The sequence below is a fragment of the Agelaius tricolor genome, unplaced genomic scaffold (assembly GCF_023055355.1).
Source record: "Agelaius tricolor isolate 1412-34295 unplaced genomic scaffold, bAgeTri1.0.p SCAF_10, whole genome shotgun sequence".
In the NCBI taxonomy this organism is placed as follows: Eukaryota; Metazoa; Chordata; class Aves; order Passeriformes; family Icteridae; genus Agelaius; species Agelaius tricolor.
In genome coordinates, this window is record NW_027269270.1 from 16,377,606 (window position 1) to 16,401,645 (window position 24,040).

Below are 24,040 nucleotides of genomic sequence, written 5' to 3' on the forward strand. Positions count from 1 at the left end.
GATGAGTTATCATAACATACTCATTCTCGTTACATTTTGACAAAATATAAAGAAATTGATCTGTACACATGCATTCATATTATTTGCCATTTCTATTTACGCTGCACCAATTCTCTGTTGTTGAAGGAGTTCCTAAATTTCAAAAGCTCTTGAATTAAAGCCTTTAAAATACACCTACCTAGATGTACATCAGAGGAGAATGAGGAGTGAACTGAAAGACTTCAGTGCCTGTCAGGATTAGAACTTCCAGCTTCAGCCTTCTCTCATATTTTGGGTGAAGAATGACTGAAGAATTATTCTTCCTGGACTCCTTTGCTCATCCTCATCTACCCTGCCTAACTTAATTTCTGTGTTTGTTAGGAGAAACAAAGCTTTTGTGGAACTATCTATTTCATTACCTTTTCTTCTTTTGAACCCTATTCTAGCTTGGGGATATCGTGACCGCACTTGGGTCTCATTTCTCATGCTACCTTTCCTTGTCCTGTAGTCAATAAGATGATGTCAGTAAACATTGATGGTAAGAAATGATATAGCTTATGGAACAGGTGTGAGGTGCATCTCCAATAGGAAGATCTATTAGCACAGATCAGGGTAAACTCATTGCAGCAGAGATAAAAACAAGGATCATAGCCAGGTCTGTAAAATACACAGTCAGATTTAATCAGTATTGTTTGTTAAAAAAGGAAAAAATAAATAATTTTGAGCAAATGTGTAAGGCAGTAAATGTGAACATTTTATTTCCAAAAGTTTTTGACAAGAGCACGTCTGGAAAAGAAGCAAAGAACGGTCATGGGTCAAAATGGTGCTTCTGCACCAGAAATAAAAGAGTAAGGTGAAATAGTTGGCTTCTGCCATGGAAACAAAAACTGTCAAAGAATCTCAGTATTCTGTAGAAAGTCACATACTGTTATCATTAAGGATTTTCAAAGAAAGTGAAAAGCAAGTAGAAAAATTTGCAGGTGACTTTTTCCCCTTTGCTACGTACAAGAGGGCTGTGGAAATGTAGGAGTCATTGGAGCCCAGACATAGAGCTTAAGGAATAAATTAAATATTTGCAGGGATAACAAGAATAGCAGGTCATAATGATGGTTTCAGTCACAAGGACTAGATGAAGCAGTGTGTGAAACATTAGCTTTAAAACTGTTTTACTTCTTATATTTGAAATAATTCCTAGAGTTAGGCTTACAGTAAACAAATACTTTAGAAGAAAACTATTTGCAAGGTAAACTGAGACACAATTATATTTTAAATTATTTTACTCTGTACATTTTTCTAGTGTTAAAAGCCATACACAGCAGAGAAAGTTATAAAGGACAATGTTTAATATCAGTCAAATGAAATACAAAACATTTTCACTATGACCCCAAATTAAATTTTTTAGTACAGTGTTCTTTTAATCTAGTTCAGTTCTTTCATCTTACTTTTCACACAGCTCTACCAGCAGTTGTGCCAGCACAACAGAAGGGATGGCACAGGGTGGGAACAGCAGCCAGGGGAGGGGAAGGCAGGAAAGAAGAGGCTAGAATTGGATAAATTAACCTTGCTGCTAAATAAGTATGTCCATTATCAACATCAACACATACAGGTACTGTTGCTCCCCTTTACTGCAATTGCTTATAGAAATACAGCTAAATGTGACAGTGTACACCTGCAAACCCAGGTCTAAACAGTGAACTAAAGTAACTGGCTAACATGATATTTTTAATATATTATATGAACACACATAAACAAAGTTAACTGGAAGAGCTTATCAGCAGGAAAATACTCTTACCAGTATTAGTCAATAGAATGAGTGAGGTTCAGCTTTGTGCAAAAGACACATCTCTTGTAGGAGGAGATGGAGAGCTGAGAAAACTGTCATCTTCAGGGGTAGATTCAACAGCTGATAATGATTCATAATACTCATCCTCTCCATCCAGTAATTTGATTTGGCTTGAAAATAAACAAACAACACTCCTTAAGTTAAACACTGTCAATATCTTCAGAAATAAAAACTACACTGTGGATGTAAAAAGGAAAAGCCCTACTATAAGAATGGAAAAAAAAAGGGATGATTTGATGAGAAAGATACAGCTTTTATACATATTTCAACTGCTATTATATTGTATATTCTGAATGGTTCTGAGGATCAGGGAAATCCAATATCATCTTACAGTTTGGGAGTATAGAATGATAGAACAACTACTTGCACCAAATGGGCATTTAATTTAAGCAATGTGGCTTTTTTTGTCTGTGTATGTTCCACAAGTAGGATATGATTTTGGTATCATATTTCAGATGATGGTTTGCTATGAATATGAGCCAAGGACTACAGCATCAAATTTTGCCCTACTGACAGCGAGGGGTTTTCATTTTTCTGTGATGTATGATGAGCACTGCAGTCTGATGTTATTTTTTTTATTCCCAGAATACAAACTTTTTTAAACTAGGGAAAGGAGAGAAAATAAACCAAATCTTGCACAGTCTTGCAAAAATTTGGACTTTGAGCTTGACTCAAAGATGTCTTGTTCATACAGTTACAATCAGAAGATTAATAAAAACCAAAGGAAAAAACACAGAAGGTTCTGGTAAATTTTTGGACTATATGTGTCTGTAAGCACCCATCAGTTCTCTCTGATCCACGTGATCAGGCAAGTGAATATTTTGGCAATTGTAGAGGAGCCAGCCTAGTTTATTCTACCTATTCCAGGAGGTAACTGCTCATGTAGCAATGAGAGCTGACTGAGTTAACAGAGAAGCAGCGACTCCCTTTTGTGCAGTGGCCTCTGTCAGCCCCTCACATGTGCTCCCCAGGAAGAAAAGAGGCCCAGTGTGACTGTGCTGCTGTGGGGCTGGCAGGGCTTCTGGCACTGCTCTAGATCACAGCCCTTCAGTTCCAACACCCTTCAGCTGGCACCTTCCACTTGTGGGAAACAAGCTTCAAAATATGAACAATGCTATTTTTTTGGTAATAATAGTACGCAGAGAGAGCTGGGGAGCATATTTTGTGGGAATCAGTTCTAGTGTCTGCAGACAGCAGTACATGCAAGTTTTACATTTGCCTCTGCAGAAAATGTCCAATGTCAATGCACAGAAATATGTTAATTGTTTATTTTTAGAAACCTCTCTAGAAAGTTTTGCATATTCTGTAATATCACAAAGGACTTCTTCTGTTTACAGTTGCTTAGAACTAAGAAGATAGATATTTACCCAAGTTTTCTTGGCTTCCTCTTGCTCCCTTGATATTCTAGAGTTCCCTGTGGAGAGGGCCAAGAACATACAGTCAAAGCAAAGCAGCAAGTCGTTAATTTTTAATTCAAAGTGATTTTGTGTTGAATGCAAGCAGATGCTGATAATATCAGAAGTCACAGCATAATTTTTTTGATCAAAGGGCTCAAGTGAGCCTGATGAAGCATGCATCTTGCTCGTCTTTGATAAACCACATCAATTATTCACCGTGAAGGCAGACATCCTGACATGAAAGCAACAGATAAAGAGCATAAGCACATGTTCAAGACGAGAGCAGAAGAACGTGGGGGTGGGGCTGGAGGGGCTGAAACAGGTATTAATAACAGAATTATTAACTGGAAACAAAGCCAGTAAAACAGCTTTATTGCCACTTTGAACTCACATTTAACTGGTTATAGTACATGTTATCCTCAGGGCTATTCAGCATTTTGGGCTGCTGACATCGTCGACGAGGTGTTCTCAGCTTCTGTTCAAGACAGTTTTCTGAACCTACAGTAAGATAACACAATTTAGTTTTAAGCTGTGCCAGGTGCTGTGAACGTCTTAGCACATTTTAGTCTGTAAACAGTCTTTTCTTCTGTCCTATTTGGTCCTGGATTTATTAGCAAGTCTGTTCCATTCAAAGTAAGCAAACAGAAACTTGGGAATCTTTGTTTTCTCTTTTGAAATTTGGCTCAAATGCAAGTTTTGATGCAGAACTTAATTTTCACTTTTTAACATTTTTTATTCTTCTGTATATCTATATCACACAGTTCCTTACTCCTTTCACACTTTTTCTTAATATCTTCTGTTATCTAAGCAGGAAATGAGGTATATTGTGACTAGCTAGGAACGTATCATTCAGCAGCAACAAAATAGTTTTTCCACAGTAGACAGTAATAAAGTCTCTTGACTGATGAGACTTGGTCTATTATCATCATTTTCTTTATATAAAAAGGCTACCTTCTTGACATGGCTCTCTGTTTAATCAGATTAAATGAATCAGTTTGGAATTACACTTTCTTCATATAATTTGTGATGTGCAGTAAAGTAACAGTTGCTTAAAGTCATCTGGAAAGCAGAATTTAAAGATGAAGGAAGTATTTCAGAAGGGTTTCTGAAAAGAACTAACAGCTTGCTAAGTTTTGGGGATTTTTGGTGGTTTTTAATTTTTTGGGGTTTTTTTTGAGGTGGTGTGGTTTATTTAGTTGTTTTTTAAATTTTCTTTTTTAGAAATATGGAGGAAAGACATTATGGTGTGCTATATTTTATTTTACCAGGTTTTTTTCCATGGTACATATTTTGGATTACAAGGTAACTATTTTCATTAAGTTAGTAAGTTACTACAAGATACTGTGGGAGTAAAGAAAGGTGATTTACTTTTCAGATGATTCTTCCCATGCCTTTGACTTTTCTCATATCTCCCTGTTAAAAATTATTTTAGTGACAGTATGAATAAAAACAGAGTTTGGCAGCATTGAAGGAAAAATATACATCTTATACATTTGCATTCCATACCACAAAAGACTTTGTGCTGATCTTTTGCTTCTATACAAAAGATCAGCACAAAGATCAAGTAGCATGAATTCCTTTAAACACTTCAAAACTGAAGTTAATATGGCTTTTGCAGATGCAGGGCTCTAATCTCACAAATCTATTGACAAGATCTGGCCTTAAGGAGCAGGTAACATTACAGAGGAGGTTTATTATGCACTCAGGCTTATAGTCTGTACCTGCAATCTGAACGAGGTAGAGGAGATGTTTGAACTTTGGCCTTTTCAGCCAAAAGACTGACTGTTCTGAGAGATTTTGTCTCTTTCACTTTCTTGTGCTCAACAATAAAATTTAAAAAATATTAATTTCCTCTCAGTGTGCAACTGCAATGCCCTGCATGGGAGAGGAGCATTTGTTCCATTCCATCACAGCACCTGGGAGGGATGGTGGCTTAAACAATCACCAGAGCTGGGTCTAAAATTCAAACTCAGATTTATAGAGAAAGATTGTATTTACCCACTACCACAAAAAAACTTTAAAATAATACACTCATGCTGCTTGCTAATTTAATACCTAATGCTTCAATACTTTATACTTTCCAGTAAAGTAAACTTTATATTTTTGCTAAAGAGATTGTGATGGCTGAGCCAGAACCTTTGCTACTTGCCTATATTGTATACAAACAGACAAGGCAGAAGCTGTGCCAGAAAATACTTCTGAGGAAATTGGGTGCCCAAATAATATCTGGTTTTTTGAAAGTTTTTTTCACTATGATTCAGATAGGATATAAATGCAATTTTGTTCTCTCTGAAGTCTGAAAATGTTGCAGAAAACTTGTCATACCTACATTCTAGCCTCTCTCTGCTCTGAAAGTTACTCGAATTGATCTTAGAGCTTCCTCCCTCAGGACAGCAGGGTCTGCAATTTTTGCAAACAATACTTTCAGTCAGAGAGCTAGCTGAGTTTTTTCTTACAGCAATATAGTTTTTGAATACCTCTCTATGATTTTTTTTATTCTAGAAAGAGGCTGGTATGAACTCAGGTACTCACTGTTCTGCATAATTTCACACACCTCTCTGCAGCTTGCCAGAAGTAAAACCACAGCACAAAAATATTTAGAAACTTTTAAACATTAAAATAATGTGATGGGGTAGGTTTTTTTTCCCTTTCCCCTAAGTGCTCTTGAGGCCTTCACATATTTTCTTTTTCAAAGCACACACATATACATAGGCTGATTTTTTAATGTCTTTCATTCATTAGGATTCTGAGTCACTAATATTTTGCTCTACCTTTTTATCCTGACACTTAATTATTTCTGTGTATCCTACGGGTGGTCTGCAGCTTGTGTTCTCCAAAGGAAATACCCTTTCAGTGGGCCCATTTGTCTTAGTTGCACACTACATGAACAGTACAAAATCTGGTAACGTTTATCATAAACTACCATGGCTGGAGAAAATGGTATTAACATGTGCTCAACACTCAGCAGTTGAATAGGCATTTTAAATGCTGTTCTAAAATATTTTGCTTTGATGACAAACTTAAAGCCACCAATAAGAAAAAAGTCACTTGCAATTTAATAGAAATAGTAGCAGCACCACTATTATTAACAAGGTATTGTCTGTACTGCACAGAAATTGTGCCATGTTGCTCTGGCATGTCCAGGCTCCTTAGTTTGCTACAAATTTAAAAACCAGATGAGAGGGTGAGCACATGCACTTTCTTCAGGTTGTCCTTTAGCACTCTTTAAGAAAGAGATCTGACCCCCTTTTGTCTGGAAGAAAAACTTTTCTTGAATCTCTGAGCACAGAAATTCCTCAGGTTACAATTTCTTATTTGATAAATCACTTACTGCAGTGCAGAAATAACAGAGAGAAGGCAAAATGCTTTCTGCCAAGTGCACTATGTCAGCTGACCTAAGTGCAGGATAGCTGAGCTTCTGGGCATCCTCATCTCACTGGAGCTCAGAGAGGCTGACACACGGGTGAGCAGGCTCATGGGGATGCTTCCCTAAAGACACCACAAAACTGTTGTGGCTTACAGGGAAGGGAAATAGAAACTGGCTATTGGATCAATCTGTTGGAGTAGAAGGTAAAGAAAGTAAAGAAACTGATGGTGTTTCTGTTTAGTCCTCTATTACCACTGTTGGTTATCCTTTTTATTTGTTTGATACATAAGAGCCCAAGCCAAAAAAACAGGACTTGCAGAGCTCAGACAGATTAAAAAGAGATTATTTTTTTCAAGTAAATGTGAAGTCAAACATTCGAGATACATTTTTATGAACTGGGAATTACATAGTTGGAAAGCAGTGTCTCCAGGAGAGACTTGGGAGCTACAGATATTCAGCTGAATATGAAATAGACTGGGTGCAAAGAAGGGAAGACTACTCAATAGAAACAGAAAATAGTCTTATTGTTGTGTATAGAATTATTTTAAAGTGGATGGAATAAAGTGCAGAATGTTTTGAGAACAGGAACAATTTGAACTCTGAAAAATCTGCCACATGGTGAGAAATATAAGATTATTCTACTTCATTCTTTTCAAAAGAAGGTGAAGAGGTGATCTGAAGCAAGTGTAAACCCCTATATAGAAGGTGAGGGTTTTTCAAATTCAAAAACAAAAGTCTAGACTAACTAATGGTCAGAAGCAGAATAAAATTTTAGACCAGAACTACAGCACATACTGAAAGCAATCAACTAGGAGAAAAAATATTTAGCAGTATGATGGAAACTCAGGTTGAGACTACAAACTTTTAGAAAGGCATGCTTTGACTTAAGCAAAAACTATTGAAGATGTGATAGAGATCACATCTATTTTAACAAAAATTAATTTCTCTAATGTGATTTTTATTAGAAGTCTCAGTCTGCAGGAGATCTGTATTCATCTTTTAAATTCTGGGATTAGTTTCTGAATTTCCACATGATTCTTCTTTGTTTTCTTAAGAAAAAAAATGTAATGGAAATACTTTTCTTCAGTTAGCCATCATATCCATTATACTGACATTTTTAATGATATCTCTTAGCTTGGAGATGATTAGCACATTTCTTTTATCTTATTTAGAAGATTTTTCTGTTTAAAAACCCATCCTTTCCCTAAGCTGCAAAGGACTCTTTCAGAAACGCACAAACTGCCAAGCAGTAAGATTTAACAAAAGACTTCAAACTGCTCTTTAGCACTGACACATGGACTTCTGCATCTAGGATTTGGGCCCTGACCAATACTTTCAAAACAGTAGTGGCAAAAATGTATTTTTCTAATGACTTCCCCTGGAGCAGTTGACTTCACTTGATATTCAGTGAAGATCTCATCTTAGGTGTCCTTATTGTCCCGATTATCTTAGTATTGAAAGCATGGGTACCAGGCAGCCATGTCAGAAGAACAGAACCATCAGATTTTGCTTGCTGAAATGAAGTAAGGGTCTCCATAAACTCTTAATGACTAAACTCTTGCTTCAAAAACCTCTTGGTGCTGATAGTCTTGCCAAACATTGCTAATTTTTCCTATATGGAGAATTCTGCACAGAAATGGTGAGGAAGCAGCTTTATTGCATTTGGAACTTGAAAAATAAACCTGTGTGAATCAGATTGTTTTAAGGGTGGTGCAGCACACCTGGGGCTCTAAACACTGGTTGACATCTTACTTTTTTTGCAAGGAATGCACACAAGAGGTCTTTGCCAATATGTCAGTGCCCTGAAGAGGCTTTGCTGCCAATTCCCTTGCTGAAGTGACTTCATCCTCCACAACACATATTGAAGAGTAGAGCTGAGTACACTCATTTTCCTTCTGAAGCCATTTGCCCAGGCAGGTTTGGGAGGGGTTAGTCTTACCTCCTTTTCTGCTGCAGGTGAACACAAACTTGGTATCACAGGAAGGGTAGTTTTTCCCTAATTACTCAAACAAGGAGGTTTAGAGTACGAGAAGGGGCAGTTTGTCAAAGGAAAGGTAATGGGGCCATTTAAGGAATCATATATATGATTAACAGAGTAAGCAAATAAAGTAGAGAAATCACTATGACAAGAAAAATAGTAAGCATGTAGCTGATTTCCAATCTATAATATCAGATGAAACATGAAAGTGCAACCCTTAATTATAAGCAAATATTAGCACAGACTCATGGGATCTCATCATAACATCTCAAGGTCTACATTCATGAAAATTTAAGCAATGTTTAAAATCATGTTAATTTGTTCTTTGTTTGTTTCTTTTCCTGCCAGTCTAATTTATTCCAAAAGACTTTGGTTCTCAAGCCTGGATATATTGATCATGCCTATGTAAAGCATTGTTATAGCCTGGGGAGAAGACTTTTGTGAAAAAACTTGTCTTTGTTCTCCTTTGATAATTTATATGTATTTTGATATTTTCAAGTTTCCAGTTTTGAATCATTTTTCAAGGCAGTAAGTTAACTTCACTTTTCCTCTTGAAGTCTTAGGCAAATGCAGAAATGACCTCACAGACAATGATAATATACATCCTCCTCCTGGACTGGATGCGAGTGGATAATTATGTGCAGCATGTTGACTTCAAGGAACAGCTACATTTTCCTGTGTGCTATGCAAGTCTGTTCAAGGAGAGAACTCAAGGGGTTAATGATTCTGGTCCCACTCATATCAGGGTTAAATGGCACTGACTGAACATCACTTATGCAGTAAAAACTGCTGCAAATTAACTAGACTTCATAATTTTCATTATTTCAGCTTTGTTTTTAAAAAGAGTGATTTACAAAGGGCACACAATGCTATTTGGCTATGACTGTTCATACAAATGTATTTTCCTTCCTTTTCTATTGCCATGCTTCTCCACCATTTGCACAAATTTTTATCATACCTTAAGTGTAAAACAGGAGTAAAATGAAAAATGTGCCTGGGCAGCAGAGTGAATACTCAAGCAGTTAGTCCCCACTGAGCTCCTGCTGTGTCTGCCTGCCATACCCAATCCTGTTGTGCAGAACTCTGCTGCATATCCCTGTACTAAGCTGCAGTCAGTGTGACTTCAGTATGAGCACATACTAAGAGATACCTGGCTCACATCACAGGGCATGTGTACATTGCCTGTGAATGCTACCAACTATAAAAGTATCAGAAACAAGGACAGGATAACAGGTCTAATAGGCTTCACTAAACATATAATCTGTAATCTGTAGCTTCATTTGGAAATAATGAAGTTACTGTGTCTATGTGACATACTATAAATTCAATTATATTATGGTAGTTCTGCTGGAGGCAGATAGAAAATAAACACACTGTCTCTCTAAGATTTTAATCTCAGTCCAGCGAAACCACACCAAGAGACAACAACACAGGGTAGGTGAGAATAATGAGCAAGACTCTTTGGTGACTTCAGTAATAAGGTATGTCTTCATTATGTTTTTTTGCCTTTTGAAGTTAGGAAGAGGGAAAAGAGAAAACTATACAAAAAAGGAAAAAGACAAAAAAATTAAAGGATTAAGTAAGGTACTGAGAAACGGAGGAAAATAAGAAAAGGGAATAAAAACCATTAATGTGCAGCAGTAGAACCTATGTTCTGGCATCAGAGGATTAAATTAATCTAGTAACATCAGGAGCCTGGAGGCATATTGACATAATATATTAACAACTGTAATTCTCTCCAGAATATTTCATGCTTACCTACCAGTAACTTCAGATGTCTGCAAATGTTCAATAAGGCCATCTATTCTGTTGATATAATGAGATCAAGTATGAATGGGAACCATTCCTGCCACCAAATTTCCTTGGTCCCTTCCTGTACATTAGAGTGTCCAGGAATATTTATAGGAGCTGGCACTCTTCATGCTGCTAGTGACAAGCAAGCATGGAAAGAACAATGAATCAGATGTGCTTTGAGGAGTTACAAGACCTCAGCCCTTGCTAACTCACAAAGTATCTTACTGAATCTTCACATAAGTGTTGCTAATGGAAAGGATGCTAATGGCTTAAAAAAATATATATATTAATGCTTTGAAAGAATGATTAATCCTTAGCAACTCTAGTGGACTTAAAGCTCTTACCTGGATTCATTACATAAAAATAATATATTAGATTTAATAATTTTCAGTGTCAAGTACTTTGTAGTCTATAGCTCAAATGTAGTTACTCAATTCACTGAACACACAGAATCTGAAGGAGTAAAAAATCCTATAGAAAGATATAAAATAAAACAAAACCAAGCTTCACTATCACCTTGGATCCCCCACACAATTGTGGTGAACTAGAATTCTGTTTATTCAGATGGAGTGTGCTCATAGTGCCAAGAGCCATAGACTGCTAGGGAAATTAGTGTAGCCCCTTTGATGTCATGTGCATCCCAGAATCTGTAACACACTGCTGAATCTGTGAGCATATCCTTTTGTTTATAACCCTAAACAGAACCATTTGAATACACACGCTGAAAGAACTTGTAACAGAAGCAATGCATTTTCTCCCACCCAGTGATTCATTACGTACAGCTTCATTTTGGATACTGCAGTCATGTGCAAAGCCATATGCTTTAGATTATAAAGCACACTAAGCAAATCATAAGTTTTTCAAGATGCTATGTAAAGGCTGGTTTTGCATCTGTTTGTTGCCAATGACCCAGATGATACTGTAATTAGAACAACAAATATTTTATGTGAAATCAATCATTTAGCTGTCTCTGAACCCTGAGACAATGGCTTTTAGATACACTTTGTTGGGAAACAAGATCCATAAATAGTTAGAATCTTGGCTTTTGCTGCTTTTTTTCTTTCCAGCACAGTTCTGATCCTTCAGTATTTGTCAGTTCTTTCAGTTTCTATTGTGAGTGATTTGACTGTAGAGGAAAAAAGGCAGAGATTAAACAAAGCATACCAAAGAACTAAACTACCAGTGACTAACACGGGTAGGATTCAAACCTGTCAGCAAACAGCACGCTTCTACAAGTATGGTCCTGAAGATGTCTTCCTAGATGTTGAATATACAGAAGCCCTTATAAGCCCTGCACATAATAACATCTAATAGCAGGTTCCAGAGGTGTGGCAATTAGTCAAAATCCAAGAGTTTTACACAAATACAACTAACTTCAGGGAAAAATAATTTATGCTAAACCATCTAAATGGCAGAAACTACTTCTGGACAATGCAGAAGACTTAACTGATTGTTATTTTTCTTTCCCTCTCAAACTTAACCCAAGGTGGTTGTGGAAGTTTTTGGTTAATTCATAAAATCATAGAATGGCCTGGGTTGGAAGGAACATTAAAGATCATCTAGTTTCAACCCCCCTAATATGGGCAGGGACATCTTCCATTACACCAGGTCACTCAGAGCTCCATCCAGCCTGGCCTGGAACACTTCCACAGATAAGGCATCTACAAATTCTCTGGGCAACCTATTCCAGTGCCTCACCAGCCTCAGAATAAAGAATTTCTTCCTAATATTTAATCTAAACCTATTCTCTTTCAGTTTGAAGCTATTTCCTTTGTCCTGACACTACATTTCCTTGTGAAAAGTTCCTCTCTATCTTTCTTGTGAGCCCCCTTTTTAGGTACAGAAGACTGCAATTAGGTAATTCCAAAGCCACCTTTTCTCCAGGCGGAACAACCCCAATTGTTCCATCCTTTCTTCATTGGAGTGGTGCTCCATACCTATAGTCAACTTGGCAGCCCTCCTCTGAACTTGGACCAAATATTGATGCCTTTCCTGTGCTCAGAAACCCAGAGCTGGATGCAGCATTCCAGGTGGGGTCTCACAAGAGCAGAGCAGAGGCACAGAATTACCTCCCATGATCTGCTGGCTATGCTGCTGAGAGTGCATCCCACAATGCAGTTGGCTGGTGATCTTTTCAGAAGAGATGGTTACTGATGAAAACCAGGTCATTCTGGGTATGCTGGAATTACTACATATCATAGCCTATTTCCTAGTTCTAGAAGACCTGGTTAATACAATAGCCACCAGATGATAAAAAATATCTATCTCATATTATCATGTTAGCTAAGTGATGTCTCTCTCACTATTTGAGCAATGCCATATGATCACTACAAGTTAATGAAGAACTTCACAGCAGAAAAGCCTACAGAGAGCCATTAAATATGAAGAGATCACTTCCAGATCAAGATATCCCTGAACCACAAACCATGTTTGGCTGGAGAGTGTTGTGGGCAAATATCTTTGCTTGCCCTACTTTTATACTATACCCTAGGCTATCCCTCTTGGTTACTGTGAGAAAGAGAAAATTAGGATAAATAGACTTGGATGGGACTGGAAATGTTCTTTTTAATGGGTGGTGGATTTTTATATTTGTTGATCTTAGGTAACTTTTCACAAGAACAGTATCAGAATCTTCACTGTAAAGATATTTCAAGATCAACTGTTTATGGCAGGAAGGTTGTATTACACTTGCCTCTTTGCTAATAGTGCACCAGATCAGCCTGAGTTTCTGGAAGCTGAAGCTGAAATTCTGTGCAAAGATCAAGACAAAGGAAAGCCAGTAATTCTTCAGTTTTCTGCACATGGTAAATTTTCCCTTCTCCATGAGTTTTTATCTGAGGTACTAGTCCTAAAGTAGAAACACCTACCCTAGGGACACCTACACAGGCACTGTGCACTCAGAGGTTTGCCATGAAGCTTGTCTCTTCAGCATTATGCCATGGCTGGCACTCAGACTGTTGATGCAGTTTATTTATTTAGTGAAGTTAAAGAAAAGAGGATTAGAAAGAATCTCAAGTGAATGTTTTGTCCTTCCCTGTCTTCCAAAGTAAAACCATGCAGCATGTTGGAGGTATGAGAAATTTTCAAAATTGCTCAGAAACAAAAGCTTTCAAAAAAATTCCTACAAACACAAACAATGGAGCAACTCATGATACTTCTGCACAATTAAATGGCAGCTATTTCTTCAAAGAAGAATTAGGATGATTATTTAGTCAATATGATTAAATAAATAGCTTTGGCAACTTTAAAATACAAATCCTAAATAACATGACAGTATCATCAATTTTAGAGATAGTCTCCAAAACACATTTGGAGCTACTAATACACAAGTTTTCAAACTGCAGATTGTGGATCTTAAGAGCTGCATCTCATGTGCTAATATGCTTCAGAAAACTCACTGGACACTTGGCACTGGTTCATCTTGTGGATGCTAAGAAAAGGAAAGCATATGGGGGAAAAGATGAAACAAACATGAAAAGTAAACAGTGAGATTAACTTTCAAAAATAGTCAAAACATTCAGTGCATTAAAGAAGAGTAACAAATCACAAATACCTTCCAAGCACTACTTCGCTACAGAGCCAACTACTGCATTGCCAAAAACGCATCGTAGAATGCAGAGTACAACGTGGGGAGTCAGTGTGTGCGATCAAAAGTAGGGCAGGAGGCAATCTGTAAGTTCACACTCTATTAAGATGTGCTTCATAATGGTCTGTGTTTCAGAGTTGCTGTTGTAGCATATAGCCTGGATACATTTAAAGGTAATCCCTCACCTTCTTCCAAACTGTAATAATAGCATTTTTATCCCATGCCCTCAGAGATTAAGCCACTTGATTGACTTTGAATTCCGGACACACAGGAAATTTGTATTAATTTAGCATAATGATGAGGCGCAATAAAGGCTCTGTGGAACCACAACAGCATGGTCTCTAAGGTTTTGTTCGTTACAGAAACACAATTTGCATATCTAAAGGCTTGAAACCATGGGTCCATATTGATACAACTAGTATCTCAAATTTGAGTGTAGCAGATTCAGCATATATTTCAAAGAATAAATGGTAGAAGCCCAAGATAAAACTCTCAGTAGATTTCTTCATTAAGAAAGAAGGTCTTTTTCTGAATTCAAGGTAGTTGGCAGCAGTAACTTTTAAAGGGGGTATGAAAGCAAGCTTGACTGAAGTTTGTAAAAATACCACTAGTTAGATATTTGCTTCCTGGGGTTGCTACAGTACTTTGGTCTGACATTTGTAAATGCTGGAATTAAAGGAGGTACCTTGGCTAGATAAAGGAAACCGATGCTGCTGACCTAAGTTCTACAGCAATCCATTTCTTTGAACTAGAACTACAGATTGCTGTAGATTCTTTTTAGAGTTGTTACGTGCTACTGGGACCCTCAATTAGTGATAGTTCAGAACTGATCTACAGATAAAACTCTGGCCACTAAATTCTGAAAGAATATTTTGAAAGAAAAACTGAAGAAGCATAAGCAAACTATTCAGTCAATGACAGATATTTAAAAATAAGCAGGAGTAGAAAAAACCTTCAGGCTTCAAAGATGTCTGTTAACCTGTGAAAGAGCATCTAGGTTTGGGGTTTTTTTAACTACTTCCAAATCCAACTCACAACTTTTATTGACAACTCACAGTATGAACCTAGTGGAAGCATGCTAGATACATATAAAAATAAGGGCTCATCATTTTCAGTGGTGCAATTCCTTATCTTTCACCTGAAGTAGTAGATGGAGTGTCCAGTAATACCAAAGTAAATTCAGAAAATGTAGAAGAGATATTTAAAGAAGAGTGAGGGAGGTCTGCAAAGAATTCCAACCCTGGGATCTCAGTAATAATAAAGCAAATTTAAGCTATGTATTTCATAGTACTTAGCAACACTACCTGTAGTAAGAGTTTGGGGAGTGCAAAGCACACAGAATATGTGTAATTTTCATCTGATCTTTCCTAAATGCTTCTACAGAAAATTTTGGTGAAGATTTCAGCTCATAGGGGCAGAGGAAGATGTACATATATGTGCACATATACAAATAAAGTAAGTTGACCTGCTGGTATTATAGTGACCTGCTTATGTGACAGTGTGTTGTTTTGTTCTTGACAAGGCACAGCTTGCATTAATATATCAGCTCACTGTATTATATTCCCCTCTGAACACAATCTTGGTTCTGGAGTGTATTTTTTGAAAATGGTAAATGCTATGGAATTAGTTAGATTCTTTATTTCTCTCATAAATATGTGACTAATTCAAGTGACTTTAATGACATTTTATTCCTCAGAACATGATGAACACTTTTTTAGAAAAATGAGCATTGATTTCAAGGTTCAAACTGAGGCATTGGAAAGGCTGATTTTTAAACCATTATAGCTTACCTCTTCTAGAAAATCAGGCTCTTCCATAGTGTGTTGTTGCAGGTACATGGAATTTCTTGTCACTCCAGAAAATACAGGTTAAGTGATTTCTGGAATTTTTTGGTGGAGTTGATTTGGACATTTTTTTACCTCCTAATTACTACAGATATCTGATTTTTTCTCAACCCCTTTCTTACAAGTCTATATTAGATTCTTGGCTGCTATTGAATAGCATATCCCTATAGAATAGCTTGTGATATAACATCAAAATCTGTTTGTGTCCTGATTCTGTACTTGGGTCTGTGGGTATTGCAGAGTATGCAAAGTTTGTGAATTAACACTTTATTAACTACTGTGCACTAATTCCTTGTGTGAATGACCTACAAAGGACCCCAAAGAATTACAACATGAACAAACTGGTGCATTGCAAGTGTACCTATTGCCACAGAATGCCACTTCTGATTTCTCTCTTTTGGATAGCCAGGAAGTATGGCCGTATTAACATAACTCTCTTCCATAACATATCCTACTTCTCAGTAGGACTAATTAGCTTAGGCACGGCACTGCACTCATCCAGCTACTCTGCCTCGGGCTCTGATTCACATCTAGCCTGAACAGCTTTGCAAAGCACTGGCATGCCTTGAGTAGTTGCTATATCATAAATTAATATCAGCCTTGCACTTTACCAACTTTCCAATGGAGAAAAAACCCAAAAATCAGCTTTACCTGTGAGCACAGCCATCAAAGTCTCCTACTGAAGTAATGCCATAATAATAAAGACAATATCCTGGCCCCAGCAGGAAGGCTCATATCCTGAAAACACTAACATGGGCGCACACCTTCCCTACTGGAACAAGTTCCTCTGAAGCCAGTCCCAACGTTAGGCATATGAATACAAGGGAAAAAGTGTATCAGAAAAACACCTTGATATTAACGTGGCTTAGAGAAATAAGATTAAAATGAAAATGTGCAACAGAATTTTAAGTCCAGTCTTTAGAAAGGATTGGCTTAATTATTCCCATTATTAAAGAGCACTGTGAAGTAAAAGGCTATGGGAAGAGAGAAATATGCATTTCTCCTCACTTGTAGAAGATACAGTAAATTTTTAAAGTTCATCACTCAGTCTATCTACACAATACTCAAATTAACTCATGAAGCAGTTATAAGTCAGAGATAACTGAGAGCCATATACTTTCTAACAACCCACAATAATATGTAAGAGTACTTAAGGCTAAGCTTTGATGAAAAATTCTTATGCTAGGTTCTTCAATAAAATAAATGTAAGAATAACTTGTGCTTTCATGGAGAGTATGAATCAATGTGTAGCTGCTCATCATTGTCTAAATTAAATGAATATGAAACTGTTGGGTGGGCAAAAGCAAATTGAAGATAATTAGCAAAATTTATGTTTTCAAATAATGTACAAACCACATAAATTACTTCAAAGAGACACATAAAACTATGAGTTTTGGAAAAAAATTATAACAGAAAACAAGGAAAGAAACATAACTTGTGGATACTAAGTTACAATTCATTGTTTGCTTTCGCAAAGTAGAGCAGCAGAAAATTGTCTCCCTCTTGTCATACATTTCATTTTTGATTAGGTCATTTTACATTATTAGTAACTTTAAAATGCAGACACAAAAACAAGAGGTCCCAAAGACATTTTTTCTACTCTGAAGATGGAAATTAATAGAAGAAAACTATCTATAACACCACATACAGGAAAACAAGATTTTCAGTTTTTGCTGCAAACACTCATTCATGCCAGCAGTATACATGAAGTCAATCTTTTATCCCACTGCACAATGATGGATCAAGTGAGGTCTTATGAGATGGCAGCCATATTCCTTAAAATATGTTAATTTTAGTGATTTATCCTTTTTTCTTACTCTCAACCAATAACACATGTTTTTCCAAAGCATATTACTGTTCTTTCATGTTTTTTTTAGCATTGTTCACAATATTATTCATACAGAACCATAAATCCCTATTTTTATTTGTAAAATACATAGGAGAGGTCAATATATTTATCATACTTTTTTTTGCATTCTGCAATTCAATCTCTGCTACTAGGGCTTGATCTGGAAAGTTTGTGCAGAGATACAAAATATATTAGGTAGCTGTTTTGACATATGAAGTCTCAGCTTTACGTGTTTTGTGTATTAAGTTTTCAGAGAGTTGCTAGGTTTCAACAAAATCCCTTGCGGAGTAGGATGTGGGCAGGCTGGGTACACAGCTGCTGTGTGGCCTGTGAGGAGGAGGTGCCTGTCCCATCTGACAGTGCCAGCACAGGGCCAATATTTCATTACATTGTCCTTCTCTCTCTTTCCTCCAAGGCTGCAGACAGCCAGGATTAGGATAACTGTTTGAACACACACAGAACGGGAGGGACGAATTTCCCAGTTACCTCTGCTGAAGTATTAAAATTCAGATGTCTGATGATGACATTCTAAACATTATCATTACTTATTTCACTGCAGCTCAATGCACAGAGAGGAAGAGAGGGCAATTCCTACTATGAAGAGCCCCACGATATATTGCTCCTTTTTTACAAGAAACAGCAGTAGCTTGTGCCACTGTTCAAGAAAGACTTGAGTGTCCAAACACTAGCTGGGAACCTGGGCTCACCAAAAGAAGGCTGAGCTCATCAGACTTCAGTGAAACACCAAGGTAAGAGAGGGTCCAAGGTGACCAGGGAGCTGAGAGAGCATGGCTGATTACCTTTTCTAGTTTTGTTTCTGGAATGAAAATATTCAGAAGCAAATGTTTCATGTCCTATCATTTATCACACCACTAAAGAGGCAACAAAGTTTGTCCTTCATGTAGAAGCAAAAGGACAAAACCAAAAATCATGCCTGCAATTGTGTTTTTCTCATAATTTTAAAGAATTTATGGCAAACCTGTGAATAAGAGGTACTCTGCTGCTGCCAAAGTGTAACTACAATGGCACCCAAATATTTCTAACATCTAATAAAAATAAAACTTTGCAATTTAACTTAGAACATCAGAAAAATGTGCTTATTGTACTCACTCACTAAGGAGAAAAAGTCAATGACATCACAAAAACTGACTATGTTTTGGATTCTGCTTTTTTTTTTTTATGGTTTCAAAAGATAGCATTTGAAGATGAGAAACTATTGAAGTAGCACACAAAGTCAATAAAATGATCTCACTACACTTGCCAATGTGCATAATGAGTTTTATCTTTAAAAATAGCCTAGTATTTAGTTGTGTAAGTTCCAAATGGCATTTAATGGATGAAAATGCCTAAAGATTTCTGAAAGGTGTTCCTACATTTTGGCTGTTAGCATTCTGCAGCAGGATAATTTACATCTTCTTTCAATTCTGGGTACTCAAGATCAGAGTCCTCCTTACTTCTAAAGAGGAGGAACTTCCACCTATGTGGAAGGGAAGCATCCCAATAAAAACCATCAAGCACAGCCATTGATGATCCCTATTCAGGAAGTGCCACGACCAGACAACTGCAGAGTGTCCAACCTGAGTTAGAAGTTAATGAGACTTCTTTTTTATCAATTTGTTCCCTCACTAACACTGAAATTTTAGGGCAACAAACTTTTTTTTGTGTATTCAGGTCATATTAACTAACAGTTTCAGCTGAAATAACATGAAAAAACTTCAGAGATGTTGAAAGAATTCATTCTGGCATCTCAAAAAACAAAACATTTTGATTTTGTCACAAGGGGACTCCCTTCCCAAAACAGAGGAGGTAGTGCTGCCACCCCTGATATCCAAAAGCTCAGTGATTAGGCCATGTTCTTAGATTGTAAAAGATGCAGCTTCAAGCACCTCCTTAAAGTGATTTGGTACAGGGATCTGAACCCAAACATCATGCTTCTCAGGAGAGCAGCCTAACTGCTGGGTTAGAAAATATTCTTAGGTAACTTTCTCTCAGCCTCATTTGTTGAAAGTGTCCCACTTTACATAAAGTAGTTAAATATTCATTCAAACAGAGATTGAAAGCCAGGTGCTGGCCCCTTTTTCTCTGACTGCTCAAATTACCAGGATCTCAAGTCATTCACATGCTCTCTGTTTCTGTGGCCTACTTACTATTTAATATACATTGCACTGATGGGAGAAAGGGGAGAAATGCTTTCTTTTCTGAACTTCTGTATTGGCCTTGGGCATAGCCCAGACCAGTGAGAATATGGGTTAGTGAAAGTTTTGAGCTTTACCTTTGGAAGGACAGTAGTATAGAAGGTAAGAAATGATCACTTTCTAATGCATAGAGCAGATAAAAAAATAAAGTAATGACAAGAAATAGTATTACTTAAAGGAGAAAGAAGTGAGACATCTGCATCTATTTGTATCCACTGTTTATCCCTATTGGCACAATTAATAAAAGCTATGCATAAATCACACAAAGTTCATTAAATCTACTGGCTCAGGCTGCTGACTAATTGGTAAATACACACTCGATAAAAATGTAAAACGTATGCCAACTCCAAGTTGTACCACATTGTAAAGCTGTTTTCTAGTTAAGAAGTCTCTGCTTCTCTGTGGTTTTTCCAACAGAGCTTGATTTTCACAGTTATTGATCTTAAGGAAACAATAATGCCCAGACAGTGCCAAAAGGCCTTAGAATAGGAAAACAAAAAGCAACTATCAAGTTTACAGAGCCCAAGAAGTTTACTATCCTCTGCCTAGGGCAATTTTCTAACACACCCATGAATTTAAGGTCTGCTGATGCCTGCTCTGTACAATTCAACAGACCATTTATGTCACTTCAACTCTTTCATGAATGTGACCTTCAGCACTTGCTTCTGCAATGTTGCCCTCATGTAGTCCAACATGAAGCAATCACTGCCCAGCAAAACTTTGCATCTTTTAAATCTATAAATTCTGATAAATTAAAGATCTGGGAACTATGCAGGCCTGTGCAGACAGGCAACCAAACACTACCAGAATTAGACACAAAAAAAAAAAACCAAATTACAAAGAACATGACAAGTATGAGAGTGCCTGAGGCTGGAGAATGTCACAGAAGACCATCTCCATTCATTTGGACAGGATGAAGAATTTATGCACTTCAGGACCTTCTCCTTTTCAGAGGAGGCCAGCATCCAGCCAGTCACAGATTCTTATAGATAGGGAGCGCAGCAAAAGGCTTTAATATTTACAGTACCTGTACAAAAATCCATGGAAAACTTTAAATGAAAGGTCTTTTGCTACCACCACTGAAGACTCTGTGGACAGCCTTCCTGACATCAAACAAACCCAGATGTAGAGAGGCCTTGGGAACTAGCCCAGTGCTTTGTCTGGGTCTGACCTCAAGTTTTCTGTATTTACATTTTTTCCAAAACACGATTTAGAACAGATGTCACTGGACACCAGAGCTCTTCTCCAAGGCTGGAGTAGAACATAACAGGAAAAGAGGGAGATAAAGACCAGCTCAATTTACATTACATGAGAATATTGATCTGCATAGCAAAGAGAAGGAAGAATCTACATATCTCCAATTTTAGTTTAATTAGACTCACAATCAAACATCACTGCTGGTTTCCCTCTATTAAGGGTCAAGCAAAAGGCTTGGTTTGATTTTGACCAGCCTTATAAACAAGTGGAATATTTTGGTTTAGGACCATCTCTGCTTGTATTCTCTACTTCTGCCATTGACTTTGGCAGTGCCTGAACAACATATTAAAAGCACTTGCCCCAAACCACACTTATGGAGTGCATGTTTGAGACAAAGGATGAAATAATGTTGAAAAACAGTATTATGAAACTGATATAGATTTAATAGTGGCTAAATGAAAGAAATGGGAATATGAAACCCCCTTCTCTAGACAATGTGTGGTGAAATAATCTGTTTGCTATGGAGGGAAAAAGCTCAGAAAGAAACATTTGGAAACAATACAAATGACATATGGTCTCATATGCTGAATCTATAATGCTTCCTAATTCCTTCAGGGTAAAATTTACCCTTCTCCTGAACAAATTCCAAGTAATTGAGATTTGCTTGAGAGGAATGTAGGAAGGACTAGAATCTTCCCTCCATACACAGACAAGAGAAGACTATCAAGCAACTTCACTGCAGTTGCCATTTTACCCATGGCTTGAAGCAGCACCAATAATGTTTTTTGACCCTTTTCTAGGTAACTATAATTGCTGATGCATAGGCTCATCCTCATCTCTTCTGCTTGGCTGAGTCTGCTCAGGGTGTGCTTTCTCTGTAGTGTGCTCCATGTACTCAGCTTTCTGAATCATACGAGGACAGCAGCATAGCTGGAGTTGCTTTAAAAGTTTTAACTATAGCAAGCTGCATGTTGGTGCTGATAAGACATCCTCAGGGCAATTATGCTCTGAGCATTTTTTGGTGATGACTTTACAGCCCTTAGGTTTTTGAGATATAGGATTTCTACTCATAATTCCTGGTCCTATACTGCTGGGTTTAGTATTCCCTGGATGAGGGAATAAAAGAGGAAAAAGCCTACAAAATCAGGCAACAGGTTTTATACTCTTAGCAAATGGATTTTGTAAGTGTGCTGAACACAACTGATTAAACATCTATCCAGCAATGAAAGCATCTCATATCTAAATGTTCTGAATTAAATTGCAATATAATAATTATTATTGGAATTTTGTCATATGTTGGGTGGCTGCACTACTCAGGATTGAGCAGGTAACTGCCTAGGTGAACAAATTACTGGGGGTAGTTAGGCAGTCACAGTTCTGTTGACTCCTCCCAGCTCTGGAAAGCCAAGCTGCCTAGAGCTAAGGTACCCACTTGCAGCTTTCATGGCTGACCCATATGGGTGTAACTTCACACTGCGATATCTCTGTTTGCACACGAAAGGAAAACTTTTCTCACAACCCTTACACTTAATAAGAATCTTTGGGTTGTTCCAATCTTCAGATGCTCCAAAGATGGAATATATTGCTTTGCCTGGTCATTAAAGTGAAGCTCAATGCCCATTTCAAAGGTCATTTAAGATGTTTATTAAATTGATTCATTTTGCCATCTCTAGTCTACTTCAGATGCTAGTAATTCATTGGCCTATTTTGTTTGTATACAAATAATTTTGAAATCATATGTTATGAAATGTTATGCATTAGTATTCTTGTCTATACTCCTTTAAAATTTGTATTAAATACCATGCCATCCCCAGCCTGCTAGGAAAAGAAATCTTTGCCTTTTGTTTTTGTGTTTAACCCAATTGTGGTGGTAGTAACAGGAATTACCTGTGAACATTGGAGGGAGTAACACCGCAGCAACTGGCATTTCCAGTGAAAAATGACTTATGATATAATGCCTAGATTTTTCAGTTCCGATGAAGTCCATCAACAGAGAGGGGTATTCAAAAGGTATATTCATGACTGGTATCAGAGAAAGATAAAAAATTGTAACAGATATGAAATGATCAATCAAGTCACTAAAAAAAACTTCATTTAGCTGATATTCTGCTGTGAAATGAGAATAAAGGCAGAAAAGCCTTTGTCCCTGATTTTGTTGGTCAAGAGAACTAGGCAGTATGCTGAAATAAAATCAAAATTTTTCATTTAATTTTCCTTTAACTATGATTAAATAAAGCACAGGCTTATTATATCCTGCATTCCCCAAAAATACCTTTGTTCTTCACTTTGTAAGTCAAAGCTTGCATTAAGGGAAGTTTCTAGGGAATCAGCCTGGTTAGGGTTGGAAGCGACCTTGAAGACTGAGTTCCATCCCCTCTGCCATGGGCATGGACATCTACTGCTACACAAGGCTGCTCAAAGCCCCATCCAACCTGGCCTTGATCACTTCCAGGGATGGGGCATCCATAGCTTCTCTGGGCATGCTGTCATTCTTAAGCATTACATCCTCCACAAACCAATAAACCTAAACATACACAGAGGCATCTTGCAGTGCCTAGGCACAAGATGAGGAGGCTGAAGAAATTGCAGGCTGCTTCTCTGAGCTGCTCTGTAAACTGGCAGCATGTAACACCCAGGAAAGACATCTTCCAGCATCAGACACCAGCTACAATATCCTGTCCATCTAGCAGGATAGCACCTGAACCTCAGGAACACTTCAATATTGAAAACCTCTTTTATGCTCAGAGATTCATGAAAAATGTCTCAGACTATGCTTTGCACAGATTGACTTCTACAAATAATCAGTAATACTCATATCACACACATAGCTACCAGTTAGTGGTCACAGTCTTCTGGAAGCCTTTTATCTCAAAGGCAGAAAAATCCACAAGTGTCTGTACTGAGAACCCAGGTTTCAGGAAAGGTGCAAAAATGGCCAAAAAAATGATAGCGTGTCCCGCAAAAGATCTGGCTGAGTATGGAAGAAATGGCTGTGTCAAGTACAGTTTGAA

The 24,040-nt window shown here is 37.4% G+C and overlaps 1 protein-coding gene across 1 annotated transcript in view; it reads right to left on the minus strand.

The window, feature by feature from the left end:
- Window positions 1-1,299: 1,299 nt before the first annotated feature.
- MYO3B (myosin IIIB) overlaps window positions 1,300-24,040 on the minus strand; it is a 186,983-nt gene continuing 164,242 nt past the window's right edge. The window contains exons 34-36 of the mRNA XM_071434937.1: window positions 3,611-3,717; window positions 3,190-3,236; window positions 1,300-1,932 (exon numbers count right to left, since the gene is read on the minus strand). Coding sequence (XP_071291038.1) covers window positions 1,800-1,932; window positions 3,190-3,236; window positions 3,611-3,717 — 287 coding nt within the window. The 3' untranslated portion in view covers window positions 1,300-1,799. The remainder of the gene's footprint in view (window positions 1,933-3,189; window positions 3,237-3,610; window positions 3,718-24,040) is intronic.